The 26027-nt window shown below is 41.8% G+C and overlaps 1 protein-coding gene and 1 pseudogene across 1 annotated transcript in view; one reads left to right on the forward strand and one right to left on the reverse strand.

Annotated features, from left to right (window-relative positions):
- Nucleotides 1–26027, forward strand: part of dcaf12 (DDB1 and CUL4 associated factor 12) — an 88310-nt gene that overhangs the window by 57435 nt on the left and 4848 nt on the right. Inside the window, exon 8 of the mRNA XM_072572779.1 lies at nt 10707–10894. Coding sequence (XP_072428880.1) covers nt 10707–10894 — 188 coding nt within the window. The remainder of the gene's footprint in view (nt 1–10706; nt 10895–26027) is intronic.
- LOC140482836 (L-lactate dehydrogenase B chain-like) lies at nt 13106–24880 on the reverse strand (annotated as a pseudogene).

A 26027-nucleotide genomic window follows, 5' to 3' on the forward strand; every position in this document is an offset into this window, starting at 1 on the left:
CAATCATGTTGTCATCGCTTATCCATAAAGGTTCTTTTACAAGGTTATTAGTTAGCCATTTGTCATTATAAAATATTAGATGCAAAATAGCCTGTAGTCTTCTCTTTGATTTGCTGCTCTAGTATCATCCCAAAGTTATTCTCCAAACTTGTATTGCCCAGTTCGTTTGCCTAGGTTTTATGTAGATTGATTCTTGCTCATGCTACAACTTCCCTCCACTGATTTACACCATGTCACTCATTACTGCCAGTTTTTAGTGGCGGATGATTAGCTTTGAACATTGTCTGCTGCCTCTTGTTGATTCTCAGTTCAACATTGTTCTTCTAGTTTGAGGCAGTCCCTTATTAATATACTGATCTCATTAGCTATTATCAGTGCAATTCCACATTCACTTGTCTGACCTTCCTGAAAGTGGAAACAATGACTGCAGATGCTGGAAACCAGATTCTGGATTAGTGGTGCCGGCAGAGCACAGCAGTTCAGGCAGCATCCAAGGAGCATCGAAATCGACGTTTCGGGCAAAAGCACTTCATCAGGATTCAAGTAGGATGCCCTTAACTTTGTGACTTGATATTGTTCCCCTTTTGAAGCACAGTCAATGCTGAGCTTCAGTTGTCCTGTCTTCTTTTCTCCTTAGCATCTTTTCAAATTCCTGTTACTAACTTGATTTCCTGCCAATTTGGTTTACCCCCTCTGGTTCCCTGTGACAGACAAGTTTGAATCCACCTCAACAGAACCACCAAATCTCTGTGCAAGGACCCAGTCCCATTGAGGTGTAATCCTTTAAGCTTAAAAAGGTCTTACCTTCCGCAAAACTAGACCCAAATACTCAGAATTCTGATGCCTTCCCTCCTACGTCACGTTTCCAACATAGTGATAAACGGCTCCCTTTCGGAATGGCAGGCGATGACCACTGGGGTACCGCAGGGATCAGTGCTGGGACTGCAGCATTTTGCAATATATATTAATGATATAGAAGATGGTATTAATAGTAATATTAGCAAATTTGCTGATGATACAAAGCTGGGTGGCAGTGTGAAATGTGAGGAGGATGTTAGGAGATTACAGGGTGACCTGGACAGGTTAGGTGAGTGGACAGATGCATGGCAGATGCAGTTCCTGAGGAATCCTGATGAAGTGCTTTTGCCCGAAACGTCGATTTCGATGCTCCTTGGATGCTGCCTGAACTGCTGTGCTCTGCCGGCACCACTCATCCAGAATCTGGTTTCCAGCATCTGCAGTCATTGTTTTTACTCCTGCACCTATTGTCTATTGTCAATTGATCAACCCTCCTGCTCTTAGGTTCATTATCAGGTGGCATTAGGCCTGCTCTAAGATTACTGATCTTGATGTCCTGCTTTTTAATTTGCTTCCAAATTGCCCTAAATCTGCATTCCCTTTTCCCTCCCAATGTGGGCAATGGTTTCTGGCAGATCCTTCTTCTCCAGAAGGATATCCTGTAGCTGTTTTGTGATATCCTTGATCCTGTAAGAGGGTAAAAACAATGATTGCAGATGCTGGAAACCAAATTCTGGAGTAGGGTGGTGCTGGAAAAGCACAGCAGTTCCAGCACCACTCTACTCCCCTTGATCCTGTAAGAGCCATGTTTCTCCATGGGATGATTTCTGGAGTACCTTATGTGATCAACTGGACTGGAAGATGGATGTTTTGGTAGCAAGTAAAAACTCCAAAATTATCTGCCCCCATGGATGGCAGTGGTTGAGAAGGCAGCTCAACACCACCACCGCCTGAAGGGCACTAAATATAGTCTATCCACATCTTAGGAAAGAATCAAAGGTTATAGAGGTAAGTAGATTATAGGTGTGACTTTGATCTTGATCAGCATTTTAGAATCATAGAATTCCTACAGTGTGGAAGCAGGCCATTTGGCCCATCATGTCCACACCATCTTTCCAAAGGGCATCCACCCAGACTCTCACTCTTACCCTATCCCTGTAACCATGTTTATCCACCTAGCCTGCACATCTTTGAACTGCGGGAGGAAATCAGACCACTCGGAGGAAATCTGTGTAGGGCTGGGAGAATATGCAAACTCCACAACCGACAGTCCCCTGAGGCTGGAATTGAACCCAGGTCCCTGGCACTTTGCGACAGCAGTGCTGATCACTGAGCCACCGTGCTGCCCCTTCAGTTTTAGTTTTTGTTTATGTCAAGCACATTTCAGTTAATTCTATGTACAGGCTGAATAGATTTAGAAAACATGATAACTGGAAGACTCTATTAACAGGGAATTTAATGTCTGCAGTAAACAAGCTAAAGAGGGAGTGTTGTGGATGCAAACGTCCAGAGTTCAGACTGTTTGAACAGCAGAGTTTTGACCCAAGAAGACGCTCGCTTGTTGAAATGGATGCATGCAACCATGGGAAAATTGGAGGAGATTTGAAAGAATGACCTTCCAAAAGACACAAGAAATATGTTCCTTGAGCCAAGTGCTTAATCTTCCAATTTTTACTTAATACCTGACTTGGTTTTCTTATAATTTAAGTCAAATGGGTGTAGGAGGAAAGTTATGAAGTTCAGTATAAAGTATACATATGTGTTTATGATACTTCTGCTATCTTAAGCATAACTGCACTTTAATAAATATTAGTTATACTGAAATCCTCTATTTGTATCTAATTTTTTGTACAGGTAGAAGATCCTTTATCCAAACATCCAAAAACTGAAAAGCTTCGAAATTTGAAGGTTTTATTCTGAATTTTCTTGCTCATTAATAAGGTTGTTTGGCAAGCAAACATTAACCCAAGTTGACACCCACTCGATGTGTGTTACTCTAATTCAAAATGGGGGACGTGGCCAAGCACCAACAGGCCTGGGGTTTCTCTGTGAACGCCCCCAAGTTGACACCCATTCGATGCGTATCACTTAGATGTGACGTAGGGGGTCATGGCCTAGCACATTCTTAGTTAGAAGTCTGCTTCTCCAGTAAGATTTTTTAAAATTTCACCATTCAACTGTCACTTATTCTGAAAACCAAAAAATTCCAAATTCTGAAAAACAGCTGGTCCCGAGCTTTTCGGATGAAGGATCTTCTACCTGTACTGAACAAACCAACAATCTGTGACTGGTAATATTTGCGGAACAGATAGTTTCAAGAGATACTTAGTGGCAACATTAAATTCTGCCCAGAAATGGGGGAGGAACTTGATGTAACATTTTTGATAAGTCAATAATGAAAGTTCAGAAAATCACGGACAAGTTGAAATGTTGCAGGCAGTGAGAAAGAGAAAAAGCCATAGACAATGACTCAATGTTAATGCTTCAGTTAGCTGTACTGCTAAGAATGCAGGACTCTGAAGCAGGCCTGGCATGTTGAGAACGTAGGAGCGGCACTAAATCTGCATTTGGTAAATTTATGAAGGATTAAGAAGAAGCCTATGGGCATTAATATTTGAGTGCAACTGCATAAGGTCAAAAATATTTGCAAGCAGTATTTACTTGATATAACTGAACATGATTTGAACCCAAATAAACCCAGGGATTAAATGTTGGTGAAGAGCTGGAAATATGCTTGTGAATGAGTACTAAAACATAGTTTCAGAATTCAGAGGAATGTAACCAATGAAATAGGGTCGGGGTGTGGTTGCTCATGATCAACCAATACAGGAGCAGTCATTGAGGCAGTCCATGACAGCATGACTCTTGGGAGGGAGTTAGAAGATTAAATTGCCAAAAGTAACAAATTGGGTCCCTTGTGAAGTTTAGTAAGATTTGATAATCCACTGTGTCATTAATAGCTGGGGAGAAATTTGCTGAAAAATCTGTGGGATACCATGAGTGCACTTTGCTATTTGAGGTGCATTTTAGGGTAGTGTGTCAGAGTTTATCACTCATACAAATTCTCAAAACAAGTCCTCAGTGGCAATCCAGTGGAAGATACTTGTGTGATGTCAAAGATTGCGGCATCAGATGAAGGCTGCAGCAGGAGGGTAATCCTCAGTTGTTGAGGTTTTCGTACCGCTGGAACTGGATCTACTTTTTGTCAAGGACTGTGTGTCTGCTGATGTACAATAGAATTCCTACATTTAAAGATGTCTACCTGGATGAATTCAACACTCTCCACATACACAACACCGAAATGAAGAACTGCCCTTGTTGCCCATGAACTTGATCACTTCAGCATTAATATTCCTGCCCTGCAGGAGACGTGAGGAGATGGTGCTTATACCACCTGGAGAGGATAACCAGAGGGTTGACGTAGGTCTCATGGCATTAGATTTGTTATCAAGAGCAAATTTGTCAATCAACTCTGAGCTCCCTGTTGGCACCAATGATTGCTTCATGACTCATTCACAACTTGCCACTATCCGGACTGCCTCTGCTCCAACCTATGATATCATACCTGAGGCTAAAAAAGGCTTCTACTCTACCCTGGGTGCCATACTCACCAGCATCCCTAACAAGAAATTGGAAAGGACGTGCAAGTCTGGAAAGGAGGGAGTTGGGAATTGCAACACCAGTGGGATGATTCTTAACAAATGTGAGAAATACCAGCTGGTCATCAACGCAATGTTGTGCTGAAAAGATCACAATGAAAACATTGGCACATGATTAACAACATAGAACAGTGTTGCATAGGAACAGGCCCTTGGGCCCAACATTTCTGTGCTGATTATGATGCCCTTTGAAACTAACTCCATAATTTCCTCTATTCCCTGCCTGTTCATGTCTGTCTAAATGTCTTTTAAACACTGTTAAATATGTCTGCATCTGTGTTATAGTTTAATCCCAAAAGCTAAAGAATGTCGTCATTACCAAAGAAATAACCAGTGAAGGTGACTGCTAGACATATCACTAGCTCATCTGCTCAATGTCCATCAAATGCCACTAGAAGCAGCTGGAGGTGAAGAAACTGTTCAGAACAAAAGCTTAATGTTGAATGGCGTCAAGAGCCATGTAGACTAATGAGCCCCCAACCATGTTTTCACCAAAATCTTCTGAAAGTTCATTTTAATGGAGCAGTGAGAGTCTGGAAAGAGCTTAAGACATTTTATGCTGTGAAGAAATCATTGGTACAAGATCCAGAAACACCAAGACAAGTTTGACAAGAATGACCACATCATCTAAGACCTCATCAACAAGAACAGAAAAGCTCGCTGTGCCTGGCAAAACGACACCACCAGCGAGGCAAAGAGGCTAATTTATCAATAGCCAAGTCAGAGTTACAAAGTAGAATCAAGAACAAATGATGAACTGAGAAACTAAGAAGTTCCAAACGCTTGCTGACAAGCACGATGTTTGGAGTCTTTTCAGTGCCAGCAAGGCAATATGCTTGCCCAATACCCTTGGCGCTTCAAGTGTGGAGAAAGAATGGCACCTTTTGTGAGACCAAGAAAGCATTAGACATTGATGGAAAGAGCATTTCAAAGAACTTGTAAATTATGATACAAATGCTGATGTTTTTCAGGAAGTCCAACTCCCCATTAAAGAAAATCTTGAATTCCTATCCAGTCATTAGATGCATGCAGAATTGAAAAGATGAGTGGTAGACAAGATTCCAGCAGATACTTTCAAGCTTGCAGCAGCAAACCTTAGCTGTGGTCTCTAGCAACTGTTCCTGAAAATTTATGACAAAAGAAGATATCCCTGGTGGGCAAGCAGGAGACTGGAAAAACACAGCAAGCCATGCAGCATCAGGAGGTGTGGAAGTCCATGTTTTGGGTATAACCCTTCTTCAGGTATAACCCTTCTTCAGGACTGGGGATGGGTGTAGGGTGAGTTGCAGATAAAGGGGGAAGGTGGTGAAGTGGGATAGGTGAAATCAGGTAGAGGGTACAATCTGCTTGGTCAGTGGGAAGAATGAATTCGTTTGGTGGCAGGTAGCAATGGCGGTGAGGGGGAGGGGCTGGGAAGTGAGTCGGGGATGGGCGGGAGGTTCTTTGAAATTGGAGAACTCAATGTTGAGTCCTCCAGGATGTTGAAGCATGCTGAAGAATTGGTCTCAGTCTCTCACAAGAAGACTCAAATCCTTTATCAACCCATCCCAGGTCAAATCCTTTACCAGTCCATCTCTCTATTAATGTCAATGGAGAAATCCTCCCAATTATTTCACCTATCTGGGAAGCTACCTGTCATCTAAGGCAGACATTGATGCAGATGTTCAACATTAGATCCAATCTGCAAGCACCCCCCCATCTCATGTCTTAGGATGAGAGTCCTTGTTGATTGTGATGTCGAGGCCCTTGAGAAGTACCATCAACATAGGTTAAGACAGATTCTCTGTATCAGCTGGCAGTCAATAGCACCAGCATCAAGGCCACAATCATCCAAAACCAACTAAGTTGACGTAGAATGGATGTTTCCTCTGGGGCAATCTCAAACAAGAGATCGTAGTATTGGCTAACAGGTTTAAAATAGAGAAGGAGAAATTACTTCTCTCAAGGGTCCAGAATATATGGAGTTTGCTACCTCAGAATATGGTAGATACTGGGATATTGAGTATATTTGAGGAGGAGATAGTCAGATTTTTAATTAGTATTGGGTTGAAGGGTATGGAGGGCAGGAAAGTGGAATTGGGACTGAGATGAGATCGGCCATGACACATCAAATGGCTCAAGGAGCTGAATGACCTAATCCAGTTCCTAGTTCTTAGCAATGGAGATGACTTCGTTTTTAAGTCCTGCTTTCTGGTCTCTGTAGGTCCTGAAAAATCATGAGCTCCCCCCCCCCATCTTTTCTCAGTCTTCATTACAATCTGCCGATTTTGATATGGACATGATCTTTTATCAAACATTTTAAACTACCAAACCTTCAACTTATATTGGCCATAATTTAGCTGTAATTGTTTTAGGCAGGGCATGTTGCTCGAGTTTATCCTTGTGGCTATTTTGAGATAGTAATAGACATAGAACAGTACACATTACAGGCCCTTCAACCCCCTCTGTTGTACTGGCCTTTTATCCTACTAATCAGACTAATCTACTTATGCTTCATTGTACTATCTTACATGTCCCCATCCAAGAGTCGCTTAAATGTCCCCACTGTATCAGACTGTACTACCACTACTGGCAAGGCATTCAACGCACCCACCACTCTTTGTGTAAAGGACCTTACCTCTGACATCTCCCTAAACCTTCCTCCAATTATCTTAAAATTATGCCTCTTGTGATAGACATTTCCACCATAGGAAAAAGTCTCTGGCTATCTATTCTATCTATACCTCACTTGTATATCTCTTTCAAGTCCCCTCTCATTCTACTTCACTCCAGTGGGGAAAAAAAATGCTGTAGCTCCCTCAGCCTTTTTTCATAAGATATGCCTTCCTGTCCAAGTAAATCTTTTCTTCATTCTCTCTAAAGCTTCCACATCTTTCCTGTAATAAGGTGACCAAAACTGAACACAAGTGTGGTCTAATCAGGGCTCTGTAGAGTTGCAGCATAACCTTGCAGCTCTTAAACTCAATCCCCCTGCTAATGAAAGCCAACACACCATGCGCCGCCTTAACAACTGTACCAACATGTGGCAACATTGAGGAATCTATGGGCTTGGAACCCCAGATCCCTCTGTTCCTCCACACTGCCAAGAATTTTGTGTTTAATCCTGTAATCTGCACTCAGATTTGACCTTTCAAAGTGAATAACTTCACACTTTTCCAAGTTGAAATCCATCTGCCACTTATCAGACCAGTTCTGCATCCTGCACTATCCACAACTCCACCAACCTTGTGTCATTGGCAAACTTATTAACCCACCCTTCCACTTCCTTATCCAAGTCATTTATAAAAATCACAAACAGCAGGGGTCCCAGAAGTGATCCCTGCGGAACACCACTGGTTACAGAGCTCCAGGCAGAATGCTTTCCATCTACGAACACCCTCTTGTCTTCTATGGGCCAGCCAATTCGGTTTCCAGACAGCCAGATTTCCCTGTATTCCCATGCCTCATTACTTTCTGCATGAGCCTACCATGGGGAACCTTATCAAGCGCCTTTAAAATCCATGTACACATTCCCTGCTCTACCTTCATCAATGTGTTTTGTCACACCCTCAAAGAATTCAGTGAAGTTTGTGCGGCATGACCTGCACCCTTCAAAGCCATGCTGACTATCTCTAATAAAACTATGGTTTTCCAAGTAATTATAAATCCTATCCCTCAGAATGCTCTCCAATACTTTGCCCACCACTGTCGTAAGACTGACTGGTCTGTAATTCCCAGGATTATGCCTATTCCCTTTCTTGAACAAGGGAGTAACATTTGCCACCCTCCAATCATCTGGCACTACTCCAGTGGGCAGTGAGGATGCAAAGATGCAGCATTCTCTTTTCTCTCTTCCTATGGTAACCTAGGTTATATCCCATCTGGCCCAGCGGACTTGGCTATCCTTATGGTTTTCAAACTTTTCAGCACATCCTCCTTCCTAATAGCAACGTGTTCTCGCATATCAATCTGTTTCTTGCTGTCCTTCTACGCATCAAGGTCCCTCTCAGTAGTGAATACTGAAGGAAGGTATTCATTAAGGACCTCCTACTTACTCTAACTCCAGGCGTATGTTCCCTACACTATCCCTGATTGGTCCTACCTTCACTCTGGCTATTCTCTTGATCCTCACATAAGTGTAGAATGCCTTAGGGTTTTCCTTAATCCTACTTGCTAAAGCTTTTTTATGCCCCCTTCAAGCTCTCCTAAGTCCATTCTTCAATTTTTTTATGGCCTGTCTGATCATAACCTCCTCAACCTTAAGTAAGCTTCCTTCTTCCTCCTTACAAGATGTTCCACATCCCTTGTCACCCAAGGTTCTTTCCACCTACCGTTCTTTCCACCTACCATTCTTTCCGTTCCTCAGTGGGGCAAACCTGTCTAGCAATCGCAGCAAATGCCTCCACATTTCTGTCATGCTTTTCCATGAGAATATCTGTTCCCTATTTAGTTGCCCCAGTTCTTGCCTAACAGCGTGATAAATCCCTCTCCCACAATTAAATACTTTCCCATACCATCTACTCCTATCCTTCTCCATGACTGTAGTAAAGGTCAGGGAGTCGTGATCACTATCACAGAAATGCTCTCCCACTGAGAGATCTGACACCTGGCATGGATTCGTTGCCAAGCACCAAATCCAATATGACCTCTCCTCTAGTTGGCCTATCTGCATATTGTGTCAGGAACCCTTCCTGGACACACCACACAAAAACTGCTACATGCAAACTATTTGAACTAAGGAGGTTCCAACCAATATTGGGGAAGTTCAAGTCATCCATGATGACAACCATGTTTTAAACAAAGGTTGATTTAGTGCAAAACTAATGCCATAAAAACAACAGTGTTACTAATTCCAATTGTATATTCAACATTTAAAACTGCATACTGATAAAGATATGCTTATAAAGGTGGAAGTAATAGCACTCTCATCCAATATTATTACAGAGCCTTTTTTTTATTTGTTTGAGAGATGAATTGTCTATCCCTAATTGTCCAGAGGGCAGTTAGGAGTCAGTCTCATTGCTGTGGATCTTGAGTCATATGTAGAGCAGAAAAGGAAAAGATGACGGATTTCTTGCTATAAAGGACATAATTAAACAAGATGGGTTTTGTGGCAATCAGCAGTGATTGTGGTCAACTTTAGGCTAGCTTTTTATTCCAGATTTTTGAGTTTAAATTTCACTAAATGTCATGGTGGGATTCAAACCAAGTTCCCCAGAGAATTAACAATAGCAGAAATTGTTGGAGAAACTCAGCAGATCTGGCAGCAACTGTGAAGAGAAAGCAGAGTTAAAGTTGAGTTTAGTGACTGTTTAATCAGAATCGAGAATTGGCTTGGGGCTGTGAATTGTTAATTGATCAGCCTAAATCTTGGTACAGAATCATCCATTGTATTTTGGTCAAAGTTGTTATATTTTTAACTGTCCAAGCTTGATCTTGGACACTTTCACCTGTCAGGTTTTTGGTGAGATAGGAAAAGTTATTCATACATCGAGGGGAATTATTGTCAATATTAACCCTTGGAAATAATAATTGAATTTCTAAGAGTTTCTCTTTAATTTCTTCTTGAGACAAGTGCAGCCTGGCTCTAATACCAGCTGATTGCATTGGTGGTGTGACTTATGGGAACCATTTTGTGAGATTATTTGTGTCAATTTTAAAGACAGATTAACCTTCTTTTCAAATTATGCGTAACATAAATAAGAGCAGGAGTAAGTCACCTGACCTGGTGACCCTGCTGCATCATTCAATATGATCATGGCTGATCTTTTTGTGGACTCAGCTCCACTTATCTGCTAGCTCACCATAACACTTAATTCCTTTACTGATCAAAAATATATCTTTGCCTTAAAAACAATAAACGAGGTAGCCTCAGCTGCTTCATTGGGGAGGAAATTCCACAGGTTCAAAGCCTTTTGGGTGAAGAAGTTCCTCCTCAACTGAGTCCTAAATCTGCTCCCCCTTATTTTGAGGCTATGCCCCCTGGATCTAGTTTCTAGTGTAAGATTTAACAGCAATTTGTGACACTACTATTTTGTTCTTATCCTCTGATTCAAGCCAGTAAGTAGCTTTAATAGTCAACTTTCCTTTGACTACTGTATAATTATAGTTCTGTAGACAATTTTTGTTTTTACTCTGTTCATTTATGCAGCTTTTTATTTTATGACAGAAATGTTTTCACATTTGAAGAAAATAATCCAAATGCTATTTTGAAGTAGAAAAGCAAGATAATAAGCGGTAAAAGGAGATCTTGTTTTGTTTTTTAAACAGGTATTCGATCTGTAAGCTTTTATGAACACATTATAACAATAGGAACAGGACAAGGTTCTCTGCTTTTCTATGACATCAGAGCTCAGAAGTTTATGGAAAGGCTGTGTCAAGCAAACTACTACAGTGAGAAGCTGAAACTCAAGTCTTGTGAAGAAATTTTAAAATTAACAACAGGGAAGGGTTGGTTGGTAAGTTGGGACATTTTATATTTTCTATTAAGTGCAAGATGTGAACAGTTCTAGAATACCTGTTCCATGGGGTTTACAAAGTACTTGGTTTTAAGTTTGTCATTTCTGCGCAAAAAGATAATCTATTTAATTCATCACTAGATAATTATTTGAGCAATGTTGATAGGACTGTATTGGGAAAGGCACAGGAGACCTCTGATGCTGTCCACTGATTAGTGTCATGGATTTTTTTTAACATCTGTTTGAGGATTGATGGAACCTTTATTTAACATATTGACACCTCTAAAACATAGCACTTCCTGCATTGCACTACTATGTCAACCTGGATTATCTTTAAGGTTTTGAAGTCAACATTTTAACTGCAAGATGTGTGCTACCAATGGGTCCAGACACAAAGTATGTGAAACACTTAATAACTTTGTACGTCATCCATGTAAGCTGCATCCATTGATACAATTAGGGGGAACTAATTATGTAGTGGTGATGTCACTGGACTAGTATTCTCGAGACTAGGCTAATGTGCTTGACACAAGGGCTAATGCGGTTGAGAGTATGGTGCTGGAAAAGCACAGCAGATCAGGCAGAATCCAAGGGGCAAGAGAATTGACATTTCGGTCATAAGCCCTTCATCAGGAAACGGCTAATGCCCTTGACACATGGGTTTAAATCTCATCATTACAGCTTGTGGAATTTAAATTCCAGCTCAATAACTATTGTTGATTGTGATTTAAAAAAAAACTCCTCTGGCTCACAAATGCCCTTTTTCGGGGGAAAAATCTGCCATTGTTGCACATGGCGTGTGACTTCAACCCACAGCAATGTGGTTGACTCTTAACTGTCTCGGGGTAATTAGGCATAGGCAGTAAATGCTTGCCTAACCAATGATACCCAAATCCAATGAATGAATGAAGAAATAAAACTTCCTTCACTGGAAGGGTTGTGAATCTTTGAAATTCTGTTCCCCAAAGGTACGAGTACACCACTGAGTACGTCCAAGAGTGCATTAGATAGTTCTTTGGATCTTGCTGAGAATCACTGATATGGAGAACAGTTGGGGAAGTGGAATTGAGGTAGATAATCTGCCAAGATTTAATTGAATAGCGGAGTAGGCTCGTATCATCTACTTCTGCTCTTAGTTCTTGTATGCTGAAAATGATAGATTAGATTCCCTACAGTGTGGAAACAGGCCCTTCGGCCCAACAAGTCCACACCGATTCTCCGAAGAGCAACCCACCCAGACCCATTCCCCTACATTCACCCCTGACTAATGCACCTAACACTATGGGTAATTTAGCATGACCATTCACCTAACCTGCACATCTTTGGACTGTGAGAGAAGACCAGAGCACCCGGAGGAAACCCACACAGACACTGGGAGAATGTGCAAACTCCACACAGACAGTTGCCCGAGGTGGGAATTGAACCCAGCTCCTGGTGCGAACTTCCTCCCTTGCGTTATAGGAGCTTCACTTTAGACCCTGCAAAGTTTAAAGAAGGCCAACCACCACTGGACAGTTAGAGATGCACTAACCCAGTAATCTCAGTGATTTTATAAAGTCTTATACTGGGAAAAGCTGAAAATGTGTTGCTGGAAAAGCGGAGCAGGTCAGGCAGCATCCAAGGAGCAGGAGAATCGACGTTTCGGGCATAAGCCCTTCTCCTCATTCCTGAAGAAGGGCTTATGCCCGAAACGTCGATTCTCCTGCTCCTTGGATGCTGCCTGACCTGCTGTGCTTTTCCAGCAACACATTTTCAGCTCTGATCTCCAGCATCTGCAGTCCTCACTTTATCCTCATACTGGGAAAAGAATGAAATCAGCAGTGTCCTGATTAGAATCTGACAAATGTCAGTAATGGCATCCTTTTGTCTCCCAACTTATATGCATAATTTGGATCTCAAATCTTGCTATAAAATGGTACGGTGAGGAGGTGATACAGAATAGAAAGAAGAAGAAAGTGGAATGTAGTAAATTGGCAAAAATATGGACATTAATTATGTAATTGATATTAAATGGCAAGTTAAATTTTTTTTTTGTATTTACATGTTTTACTTTATTTTTTTAAAGCAATAACCATGTAATATGGGCTACTTAATATTTGAGAATACACCCATTACAAATCATGGATAAGAGTTTACCCAAGATACTCAAATCTTGCTGCAGATGGTTCCTTTGCAGCTTCGGCGAAAGGAGCACTGCAGTCAGGCTCAAAATTACAGATCCTTCAGTTCCCTCTGAGTTTTCCACAATGTCTCAGCACTGTTTCTCAGCTGGGTCACCTCATCATCTTTCAGAGTTTGATTGATGACATCAGTTAGACCAACTGTACTCAGCACACACTACAGGCTCAGGAAGACTTCATCCTCTATGCCATGCATACCCTTTACCATGGGTGGATACTGGGTCAGTTCGCTTCAGATTTTTCACAATAGATTCAGTCAGTTCAGCAACACGGAGGCCAATGGCCCAGTTAGTATATCCTTTCAGTTTAATCACTTCATAAGCACTATCCACCACCATTTTGTGGACGTCTTTCCAGTTCCCCTTGTCCTTAGCTGCTGCAGTCCAACTGCCGCCACATTGGCACCACTCCAAACGGAACACTAGAATCTCAGAGTTCACCAAGCACCCAACCATGGCAACTGGATGGGTGGAACCCACGTTTCTCAGCCATCAGGTAACGGAATCGAGCAGAATCCATATTACAGCCGCTGCCAGTCACATGGTTCTTTGGAAATCCACTCATAACGTTGATATTTTGACGTTACGTACATCAGAATATCAGCTGGATTGGATACTACAATATGTTTGCAGTTGGGGCTGTACTTTACAATCTGAGGTGATGAATTTAAAGGTGTTGACATTTCTCTGGACCAGATTCAGTCGTCTCTCTCACCCTCTTGTTGGCAGCCACCAGCAGTAACAACCAAGACTTGAGAATTAGCACTTATTGCATAATATTTATCAGCCATAATCTTTGGATTTTTTGAGAAACAGGCTGCCATGAAGGAGATCTATCGTTTCTCCCATCCCAACCTGGCCCACACCTACAATGATGACCTTATTTCTTGAGGCTTCAGATCCATCTTGAGAAACAGGCGTGATAAGTTTCTCCAGCACTGTCGCAAGTTGTCTTCCAGAAGTTTGCAATGTGGCACCTCCCCCTTTCCACTGCTTGCTTGCTCTCTGTCTCAGCAAATGAAATTTAACGTTGAGTTATGTGAATTATTATAGAGATATCAATAGGAAGATGTGGCTCATTGTATATGATGAATGAAATTAAATATCATGCAATGAGACTTGGGGATGTACTAGGTGTAAGCTTTAAAATCCAGGCTGAGAGTCAGAGGCATTAGAAAAGCTTATTACATACAAAGACTTGTCGCCTGTGCAATAGGTTAGAAGGTCACAGAGCTTGGTCTGTGGCTTCATAATGTACTTGTCAGATCATAGTTAAAAATACTGCTGGGGGGATCTAAGATGGTGGCAATCTGAGAAGATCACCCTGCAGAGCTTCACATCGCAGCAGGACGGTCCTTTAACCCACCCAACCAAGGTCATCAGGATTTCTTGGGGCATTGGAAAGATTGTGGAGCCCCAAGAAACATTTAAAAATTGACTTAGCTGTATTTTCAGCTCTCCAGAAATGCCTAAAAAGGGAGGAGGAGCATCTGAGGCCGGGCCTGCAACTCAGACTGCAGCAGCCTCAGGGCAGATTACTCTCCCAGGACCTGGTGAATCAGCTCTCGAAATCTCACGAGATGTTGGGGAAACAGATTGAAGAGAAGCTGGCTCCAGTCTCTCTCATGCTGCAGAAGCATGAGCAGCAGCTGGGAGACGTGGAAAAGAGGACGGATGAGGTGGAGCACAGGGTCACAGTCATGGAAGCTAATGCCAGTTCATTCAAGGAAGAGATCCAAGCCCTGAAGACGCAGGTTCATAATTTGCGTGACCAAGTGGATGATCTTGAAAACAGGGGCAGGAGAAAAAGCATGCAGATCATCGGTCTGCCCGAGGGAGGGAAGGAAGGTGAGCGGCCTGCGGAATTTGTTGAAGATTGGTTCTGAAATTCCTTGACTTGGAGATTGGCATGAGAGGTTTGAAGATAGAGAGGGCTGACCGGGTCACGGCATGGAGGCCGGGTCTGGGTCAACGCCCTCATCCTTTCCTGGTGCGGTTCCATCATTACTGGGATAAGGAGAGAGTCATGGAGGCTTCCAGACACCCGGGGAAGGATCCAAAGGCCCTAACTTACGAGGGGTCTAAGATCATGTTTTTTCAGAACTTTTCAGTGGTGGTGATCCAGAAACGAGAATCGTATGATGGTGTCAAGAGAAGATTGAAGGAATTTGGGATTCAGTACTCCCTGAGATATCTGGCAGTGCTTCGGATCATCTTAGATGGATCATGCATCTCTTTGACACATCGGAAAAGGCAAGAGACTTTGTGGGCAAACTAACCTAAGTTAAACAATTGTAGTATGTATAAATATTGTTGCTTGGGTGTGCGTTTATTATTCTGTAAAAGAAATGGAGGAAATCTGGTTGGAGCTTGGTATTTCACCTTTTTTCTCCCTCTATTGATAATTTGGTTCAAACTATGTCTGGCGGTGGTTAAGATGTACATTTTAAATTTCTAAGTTAGGACATACCAAAGGATGGGTGGGGTATTTATTCCCACTTTTTTTATATAAAAGAATGTATTTTTTAATTCATATTGATATTCTATGGGGTGTTTATTCTTTTTAGCTTGTGCTTGCGATGCAGCTCTAGCTGGGAGAAGCGAAGGTGGTTGAGATCGTTAGATGCCTAATTATGGGCAGTTCAGGACGGTAGTTGCCCCCTCCAGGCAGGGGCTGAGTTCCCCTACTCAGCGCTATTGGCGCTTTATATGTTGGTTTGTTTTCTGGTTTTTGTTGTTTTGTATTTTTAATAATTTTGTATGTTTGTTTAAATGTAGTGGTTTTAGTTTATGTAGTTTTTATATTTGGTGGACCATGCGACACTAAGGCTCAGCAATTTGTGGTTCAGGTTCCTCCTCTCTGGAATTTAAATGTAATTGCAGAAGATTATGGCCAATGATTTGATTAAATGGTGTACCTGGAATATCAAGGGAAGTCACTCACCAATTAAGAGGAAGAAGGTACTCTTGAGTCTTAGAAAGGAGAAGGTGGATATTGCTTTGTTACAGGAGACACATTTGGATGGCCAGGAGCATCTGAAATTACAGCAGAATGGCTTTGACCGAGTTTACTTTTCATCATTTAATACCAGAAGTAGGGGAGTGGCTATATTGGTAAGGAAAAATCATTCATTTAAATTGTTGGAATGTGTTAAAGACACATACGGGAGGTTTGTAATTCTTAAAGCCTTGATAAATGGGGAGGAATATGGCATTTTAAACGTTTATTGTCCCCAGCTCATCCTCTTAAATTCTTGGTAGCTGCTTTTTCTAAACTGATAAGTCTCGGCACATCATTATAGGGGGCGACGCCACAGTAGACAGGTTGCCTAAAGGTCCCTTGATATCCTCTGCACAAACTAAACAGTTATTGGGTTTGTGTGGGGAATTATGGTTGGTGGATGTCTGGAGGTGTCTCCACCCTACAGGTAGGGATTTCATGTTTTTCTCCAATCCGCACAGATGTCACATGAGGATTGATTTTTTTCTTTTCTGACCCCTGCGGTAACCCTGGATCTGGTGGCATCCTTTATGATTGGTAATATTGCCATCTCTGATCATGCTCCAGTGTACCTCATAGTTAAAATTAAGGATGTTACAGTGGATTCAAGGTACTGGTGAATGGACCCCTTTATTCTCATGGACAGTAAGTTTGTGGAGTATTTCTCTAGGGAATTTCGTGCATTCCTAGACATCAACATAGGCTCGGTTCATAGCTCATCTATTCTCTGGGAAACTGCCAAAGCTTATGCCAGAGGGTTCGTTATTTCATATTCCACAAGTAGGAAGCGGCAGAAGGGTGAGCAGCAACGTCTCCTTGAAGCACGGTTGAAGGCAGCCAAGAAGGCCTATTTTGACAGACCCTTGTTGGTCAAACTACAGAGGATTACGGCACTGCAGTCTACACTAAATTCTGTGCTCACACAGACAGCAAAGGAGGAGCTGGCTTTTGCAAAGCAAAGGTTATGCCAGCATGGTAACAAGCCAGGCAAATACTTAGCATACCTTGCCAGAAAGAGAAGTGCCCCACAAACCATTACAGCGATTAGGGAAGGGTCTGGGAACCTAACATATGATTCTAAAAAAGATTAATGTGGCGTTCCAGAGATTCTACTCTAAGTTATATCAGTCTGAGAATTGTGAAGAGGGGCAGACCAAAATGGAATCCTTTTTTAGAGATCTGAAGCTCCCAGGTGTGACTCCCGAACAACAGTCCTTTCTCAATGCCCCATTATCAGAGCAAGAAGTGCAGGAAGCTGTGAGGCAGCTTCAGAGTGGAAAGGCACCCGGTCCTGATGGACTTCCCAGTGAATTCTATAATGAATTTATAAGTATACTGTCAGGCCCGATGCTGAATATGTTTAATGATTCATACAGTCATGTTTGTCTCCCACCATCTCTGAGAGAGGCCAATATTTCACTTATCCTTAAAAAAGGGAAGGATCCAGAAGAATGTGCTTCATACAGGCCCATCTCGCTCTTAAATGTGGACTTTAAGATCCTTTCTAAGGCTCTTGCGTTAAGGCTGGAGACTGTGTTACCTTCTATTATTAAAGAGGATCAGACGGGCTTCATAAAGGGTCGCAGATCCTCCAATAACGTTAGGAGGCTGCTTAACGTACTTCAAGCATGCCAACAGCAGTCAATACAGGGATTGGTGATTTCTTTAGATGCAGAGAAGGCATTTGACCGAGTTGAGTGGCGTACCTTTTCTATACTCTAGACCGGTTTGGTTGGGCGAAGTTTTCATAAGATGGATAAAGGTTCTCTACAGTGTACCTCTCGCTGCAGTCATTACCAATGGGGTACGATCAAACAATTTTAATATTTCTGGGGGCAGCTGGCAGGGCTGTCCCCTTTCACTATTACTTTTTATGTTGGTGATTGAACTGTTGGCAGAGGCCATTTGTGGGGATCTCAATATATCAGCTCCAGAAGTGAGGTCAAAATTACATAAGATCTCGCTGTATGCAGCTGATGTTCTAATTTTCTTGACAAATCCAGCAGTTTCAGTGCCTTGCTTGATACAATGCATTCACGCGTTTGGTGCTTTTTCAGGGTATAAGATTAATTTTGCCAAATCAGAGGCTATGTCTATGGGTGGTCTTACGAAAGAGTTGGCTCTTGAGAGTGACTATAGATTCCCATTTAGGTGGTCACTGCTGGGGGAGGGGGGGGGGGTTGTGTATTTGGGCATATTCATTACTCCAGTTCTGGATTGGCTGTTCAAAGCCAATTTTACTCAATTATTTGAAAAAATTAAACAAGATCTCCAAAGATGGGAGGCACTTCCAGTCTCATAGTTGGTCGGATAGCGCTTATTAAGATGAATATTCTCCCTCATTTGCTATACCTTATACGGATGCTCCCCCTGATTTTCAATCAACAAACACGCAGGAGACTGAACAGTTGGTTCAGCTCCTTTATCTGACACCGTAAACGGCCCCTCATTAAATTAGCCAAACTGCAGTTGCCCCTCAGATTGGGGGGAGTAGACCTTCGGACATTAAAAATTACCAATTAAGCTCGCTTTTGACCTACGTAAGTGATTGGGTTTGTGGGGACCCTCTTTCAATATGGCTAGATATCGAAGGCTCCCAGGCAAGGTACCCCCTCACCAGTTTGCTGTTTTTGGACAAAGTGAGGACAGTTAGGGAATATTGCCATAACCCAATAGTCATCAATACTGTTAAAGCATGGAGGGCAATTCGGCAGAGGGAAGGTAATATTGGCAAAGCATCTTTGTTTACATCTTTAGTGGGTATGCCGAGTTTTCAACCAGGTATGATAGATTCAGGATTTAAATGTTGGGCAGCTAGGGGTGTATCTTGCATGGGTGATTTATTTGAGGGAGATGTAATTATGTCCTTCGATCAGTTAGTACGGAAGTACGAGTTACCTAATAGAGACCTCTTTCATTTTTTTTCAAGTTAGGGATTTTATTCAAAAAAAGACCACACTTTTGACTGATCCCTACAAATCTGACATAGAAAGAGGGGACTTAGGGCTAAGAGTACACTCTGTCAGTACTCTATATCACCAATTGGGGGGTGCCACTTCAGATGAGTCTGATCGACTCTGCAAGATGTGGGAAAGAGAGCTGGGTGTTGAAGTTTCTTCAGAGGCATGAGAGGATATTTGGGAGAGTGCAAGGAAGATATCAATTTGCAATAGGACCCATGCTTTACAGTTGAAGATTCTCCACAGGGTCCACGTAGCTCCAGATCGTTTGTCAAAATTTAAACTAGAGGTATCTTCAGCATGTCCCAAGTGCAAGGTTTGTACGGGTACTCTTAACTATTGTCTTTGGTCTTGTGACAGGCTTCAAACATACTGGAGCGCTGTGGTGGGTGCATTGGAGAGGATTTTAGGTGTAGGGGTGGAGAAGGACCGTATTTCGCTCCTTTTGGGCCTACCCATTGTATTTCCTGCAAAAGGCAAAACTTTTCAATATTCTTACATTCTGTGCAAGGAAGAATATCTTGCTAGGTTGGATATCAGAAAACCCCCCAGGCCTGTCGGGTTGGCGGAAGATTGTTATGGAGCATATTCCCCTGGATTTTTTCACAAATATGGTACACCACAAAACTGAGAATTTTTACAAGACATGGCAACCCTTTTTGAAATACCTGGACACAGATTTATCTGCCACACTAACAAGGGCTTTTATATAGCCGTAACGATTGTGTTTCATGAGTCCAATATCCAGGAAGGAGGAACTGTGAATGTATGAGTGTTTGGCTGGGCTGAGTTATTACTATTTATTTGTTTGTTGTTAGGTATTTATTTAGTTAGTTAAATAACTTGTTTAGGTTTTTTTAATTTAATACTTCTCTATATATGTTCATACATTCGTATAGGAGGGTGGGTTGGGGAATTTTTTTATTATTTGGGTTTAGTTTTGTACTGTTTTGAATTGCATTCTTTTGTATTTGTAATATTTAAAAATCTATTTTTTACTTAATAAAAATATATATTTTTTAAAAACTGCTAAATCATATTCACCAGGCCGCAGAAAACATGTATTGCAGAGAAGGATATTGAAATGACTGACAAAACTGGATCCCAGTATAGTAATATGGAAAGGGAAGCTTGTAGACCATGAAAGCTGATCAGTTGTTGGTCATTTAAGACAGATGTATTAGTGTATAATAATACATATCAGTGTTAGATTAAAACTTCAAAGTGCCTCAAAAAAGTTGCATTTGTGGATTTATATTTCTATCAGAAAATGAGTGAAAGCTGCTCATCAGACACTGGGTAGAGTTTTATACATTATTCCTAAATCTACCAATAAGGTGTGGCACAGTAGCTCTGTGGTTAGCACTGCTGCCTCACAGCACTAAGGACTTGGGTTTGATTCCAACTTCAGGCAACTGTCGGTGTTAGAGTTTGCACATTCTCCCCATATTTGCGTGGGTTTCCTCCCATAAACCAAAGATGTGCAGGTCAGGTGAATTGGCCATGCTAAATTGCCCATAGTGTTAGGTAAGGGGTAAATGTTGGGGTATGGGTGGGCCACGCTTCGGCAGGGCGGTGTGGACTTGTTGGGCCGAAGGGCCTGTTTCCATACTGTAAGTAATCTAATCTAGTCTACATGCTGTACATCACTGACTCTCATACTGAAGGAAATCCTGAATTAGGTTAGTGAGTTATTGAGTCATGCAATTGTTTTTGTCTAATTCTTGATCTTTTGCATCCAAATTTATGTTGATCATAACCATTGTTTGCCTCAATTATCTTTCTTAAAAAGCATAAAATTCCTACAGTGGGGAAGCAGGCCATTCTGCCCACTGAGTCCACTGGCCATCCAAAGAGCATCCCACCCTGACCAATGCCTTACCTATCTCTGTAACCCTGCATTCCCCATCGTTAATCCAGTTAATCCCCATCGTTAATACAGACCAAAGATGTGCAGGTTAGAGGGACTGGCCATGCTAAATTGCCCGTAGTGTTCAGAGATATGTAGTTTAGGTGAATTAACGATGGGGAATGCAGGGTTACAGAGATAGGTAAGGCATTGGTCAGGGTGGGATGTTCTTTGGATGGTCAGTGGACTCAGTGGGCAGAATGGCCTGCTTCCCCACTGTAGGAATTTTATGCTTTTTAAGAAAGGTAATTGAGGCAAACAATGGTTATGATCAACATAAATTTGGATGCAAAAGATCAAGAATTAGACAAAAACAATTGCATGACTCAATAACTCACTAACCTAATTCAGGATTTCCTTCAGTATGAGAGTCATAGTGATGTACAGCATGTAGACTAGATTAGATTACTTACAGTATGGAAACAGGCCCTTCGGCCCAACAAGTCCACACCACCCTGCCGAAGCGTGGCCCACCCATACCCCAACATTTACCCCTTACCTAACACTATGGGCAATTTAGCACGGCCAATTCATCTGACCTGCACATCTTTGGACTGTGGGAGGAAACTGGAGCACCCGGAGGAAACCCACGCAGACACTGGGAGAACGTGCAAACTCCACACAGACAGTCGCCTGAGGTGGGAATTGAACCCGGGTCTCGAGCGCTGTGAGGCAGCAGTACTAACCAATGTGCCACCGTGCCACCCACTAGACCTTTCAGTCCAACTTCTGCATGCTGACCAGATAACCTAAGTGAGTCTAGTCCAGTTTGCCAGCATTTGGCCCATACCCCTCTAAACCCTTCCAATTCATATACCCATCCAGATGCCTTTTAAATGTTGTAATTGTACCAGCCTCTACCACTTCCCCTGGCAGCTCACTCCATATACACAACACCCTCTTTGTGAAAATGTTGCCCCTTAGATGCCTTTTAAATCTTTCCCCTCTCATCTTCAACCTATGCCCTGTAGTTTTGAACTTGCATATCCTGTGAAAAAGACCTTGTCTATTCACCCTATCCATGCCCCTCATGATTTTATAAACTTCCATAAGGTCACCTTTCAGCCTCTGACATTCCAGAGAAAATAGCCCCAGCCTATTCAGCCTTTCCCAGTAACTCAAATCCTCCAACCCTGGTAACATCCTTGTCAATCTTTTCTAAACCCTTTCAAGCTTCACAACATCCTTCCCTACAGGAGAGAGACCAGAATTGCACGTAACATTCCAAAAGTGACCTAACCAATGCCCAGTACAGTTACAACATGACCTTCCAACTCTTACACTTAATGCACTGACCAACAAAGGCAAGCATACCAAACGCTGCCTTCACTATCCTGTCAGCCTGTGACTCTGCTTTCAAGGAACCGTGAATCTGCACTCCAAGGTCTCTTTGTTCAGCAACACTCCCCAGGACCTTACCATTAAGTGTATAACTCCTACCCTGATTTTTGCCTTTCCAAAATGCAGCACCTCACATTTATCTAAATCAAATTCTGTCTGCAACTCCCTAGCCCATGGGCCCTTATGTTAAGGGTCTATTATACTGAGGTAACCTTCTTCACTGTCAACGACACCACCAATTTTGGTGTCATCTGCAAATTTACAAACCACACCTCTACGTTCACCTCCAAATTATTTATGTAAATGACAAAACACAGTGGACCTAGCACCAATCCTTGTGGCACACTGCTGGTCACAGGCCTACAGTGTGAAAAGTAACACTCTATCACCCCCACCTGTCTCTTACCTTCAAGCCAGTTCTATATCCACTTGGCGGCTACTTCCTGTATTCCATGTTATCTAACTTTGTTAGCCACTCTATTGTATGGAACCTTGTCAAATTCCTTACTGAAGTTCATATAGAGCTTCTGCCCTCATCAATCCTCTTTGTTCCTACTTCAAAGAATTCAGGCAAGTTAGTGAGATACGATTTTCCATGCACAAAGCCACACTGACTATCCCTAATCAGTCCTTGACTTCCCAAGCACATGTAAATCCAGTCCTTCAGGATCTCCTGCAACAACTTGCTGACTGCTGATGTCAGGCTCACCAGTCTATAGCTTCCTAGCTTTTCCTTACCACCTTTCGTAAACAGTAGCACCATGTTAGCCAACCTCCAGTCTTTTAGCATCTCACCTGTGGCTATTGATGAAACAAATGTCTCAGCAAGGGTCCCAGCAATCACTTCCCTAGCTTTCTACTAAGTTCCAAGATACACCTAATTGGTCCTCAGGATTTATCGACCTTTTTTGCATTTCAACATGTGCAGCATCACCACCTCTGCAATCCTACTAATCGCAGGAAAGTTCTTACTGAGAAGGGATGCTTGGTTGCTGGCTTAATTGTTGGGGTTTTGGGGCTGGGATCCAAAAATCATACTTGGCGTCCAATTGAAAAGGTGACTTGATGTATGTAAAAGTTTCATCAAGTTTTGTGATGGTTCAGCTGTTGTAATTATCTTTTCATTGGGCCAAATGGTTGACATATTTCTGTTCTGTTTTTGACACATTTTTGTATGTATATAAAAGTTGATATTTATTCAAAGAACAGTAAGCTTCTATACCTGTATGAGTAGCTAAGTTATGAGTTGCCTATCATCTGTTACTTGATGAAATAAATATTACACTAACTTCCTGAGTAGTATTCTGTTTGTGCTAGTGCGGAACCGTATAGAAATTTGAAAGTAACACCCACATGTTAAGAATGAATGTGTAAAACAAAGTATGGCTAAATTGTGAAGAGGAATCATGTGACTTAGCATTAGGATATGCAATATATAATTTCGGGTTGAGTCAGTGATAATAGTGGAAAACCTTTTAATTGGATCTGTTACATAGCAGCAGAAGTCTACTGAATTTATTTTCATGGAAAAGTCTTTGTGTTATTGTTTATGTGCTGTGTACGCACAGGAGGTCTATTTGCACAAGTTGGCAGTCCTGTGGTGCTTCTCCAAATAAGCCGCCTCTGAATGAATGAAGTGTTAGCCATTTATTTAATTATGGAAGGCATTACTAATTATTCTCAATGCAAACATCTTTACGTGCACACCTTCCAGCTTGGATTCCTGGTGATGATTACACTTAATAATTTTCTCCTCTTCCCCCCCCCCCCCCCAACGTTCATCTCCTGTTTGTAAAATGTACCAAGGGACAGTGGAATCCATCTGATTGAGATAAGCCAAATAACCCCAACAGGACATGAGCCTAATCCTTTTAGGACTCTATGGGTTTCCTTCTATACTGTTCTAAGTCTTTACATCACAGAAAGAATGGCCTTTGCATTAAACCATAAATGAGGCTATTCATTATTTGAGCTGATACCTGTCGCGAAACCATAACTCATAGAGCCATACAGAGATAGGAAACTCTCAAGTTTGGTCTTGGGTCTGTGTCATAGCAAATCAACCGTACTGCTATCAGGATGTTACAGTTGTCCTGAGCACCTTTATCATAAAGGAATAAAAAGTTGCTAGCCCTTATCCAGCATTCTTGCTGATTGTTTGTTAATATCAGAAGATAATAGGGTCATTATGTTTCTAACTATATTGTGCAGTAGTTAACTGGCAGTTGGATTCCTAGGCGTGCATGCTTCCTTTGTGTTAAGTATTCACCAATTTTTCCTTAAAATTCACATTGATTCCAGTTTTAACAAATCTTTGTGGCAAAGCATTCCATGCTCCAAAAATCTTCCATTCAAAAAAAGCTCTACTCCCTTCCTTGCCCCTTTATTGATGATCTCTCTCCTCCTCTGCCCCCCTCGTGTCCCCTCGTCTCCCCTCCCCACCTCTCTCACCATCTCCCTCCCCACCTCTCTCTCCTTCCTCTTGTTGCCCCACCCCACCACCTTCTTCACAATCTAGTTTTTTGACTCTACACTGTACATTCAAGTTGGCTTTTTGTACTTGAGCTGAAAGTTGTTCACTGTACTCTTGACTCATGCCTAATGTTTTATGCCCCAATTAGTTAATAAAGGTACCCTACTTAAATAAGAGTATAGCCATAACAGCCCAAAGATGAGAGATTAATGCAAGTATGGTCTTGTATGAAGCCAGTATTCTTTCTTGCATGCAACCAAATGAATTCCTGCATGATCTATTGATTTCTTGAAAAATTCAGTTGCAATATTTTGTTTATGTTCAAAAATGAAGTGACATTTGCTGTACAATAGTTTCTCAAAAGTGTAATTCGTAATTGCAGATTGAATATTCAAGGGACTCTGTTTTGGAAGGATAGGTAGAAAGGAAACGGTGGTGGTGAAGTTCTCTTCGTATCGCTCAGTATTGTAGCGAGAAATAATATCGTCACTGGAGATCAAAACATAGAACTAACCTGGATAGAAATATATAGCAAGGGAAAGAAGTCCCTGGTGGGAGCAATCTATAGGTTCCCAAAATGGCCACCTGCAATGGAGCACAGTATAAATCAGGAAATAGTGGGGGCTTGTAAGAAGCTAACAGCAATAATCAGTGGTGATTTTAATATAGGCTGGATTAATTAAATTAGCAAGGGTAGCCTGGAGGGAAAGATTGTTGACTGCATTAGTGTTTGTTTCTTGGAATAATATATTGTACAACCAATCATGGAACAGGCTATTTTGGATTTGATATTGTGTAATGAGATAGAATTACTGAATGATTTCATAGAGGCAAAAACAATGACTGCAAATGCTGGAAACCAGATTCTGGATTAGTGGTGCTGGAAGAGCACAGCAGTTCAGGCAGCATTCAAAAAGCTACTTGGATGCGGCCTGAACTGCTGTGCTCTTCCAGCACCACTAATCCATGAATGATTTCATAGAAAAGGGTCCTCTAGGGAAGAGTGAAATAGTTTCAAATTCAGCTGGAGGGCAAGAAACTGGAGTTCCACATTTGTTCTGGAGTTAAACAAAAGTAATTTCATAGGAATTTTAAGTAACTTAATAGAGACATACAAGGTAATCAGAGGGTTAGATAGGGTGGATAGGGAGAGCCTTTTTCCAAGTATGGGGATGGCAAACACAGGGGGACTTGAAAGTGTGAGGAGATAGGTATAAGACAGATGTCAGAGGTAGTTTCTTTACTCAGTAGTAAGGGTATGGAATGCTTT

Source organism: Chiloscyllium punctatum, chromosome 1 (assembly GCF_047496795.1).
Source record: "Chiloscyllium punctatum isolate Juve2018m chromosome 1, sChiPun1.3, whole genome shotgun sequence".
In the NCBI taxonomy this organism is placed as follows: domain Eukaryota; kingdom Metazoa; phylum Chordata; class Chondrichthyes; order Orectolobiformes; family Hemiscylliidae; genus Chiloscyllium; species Chiloscyllium punctatum.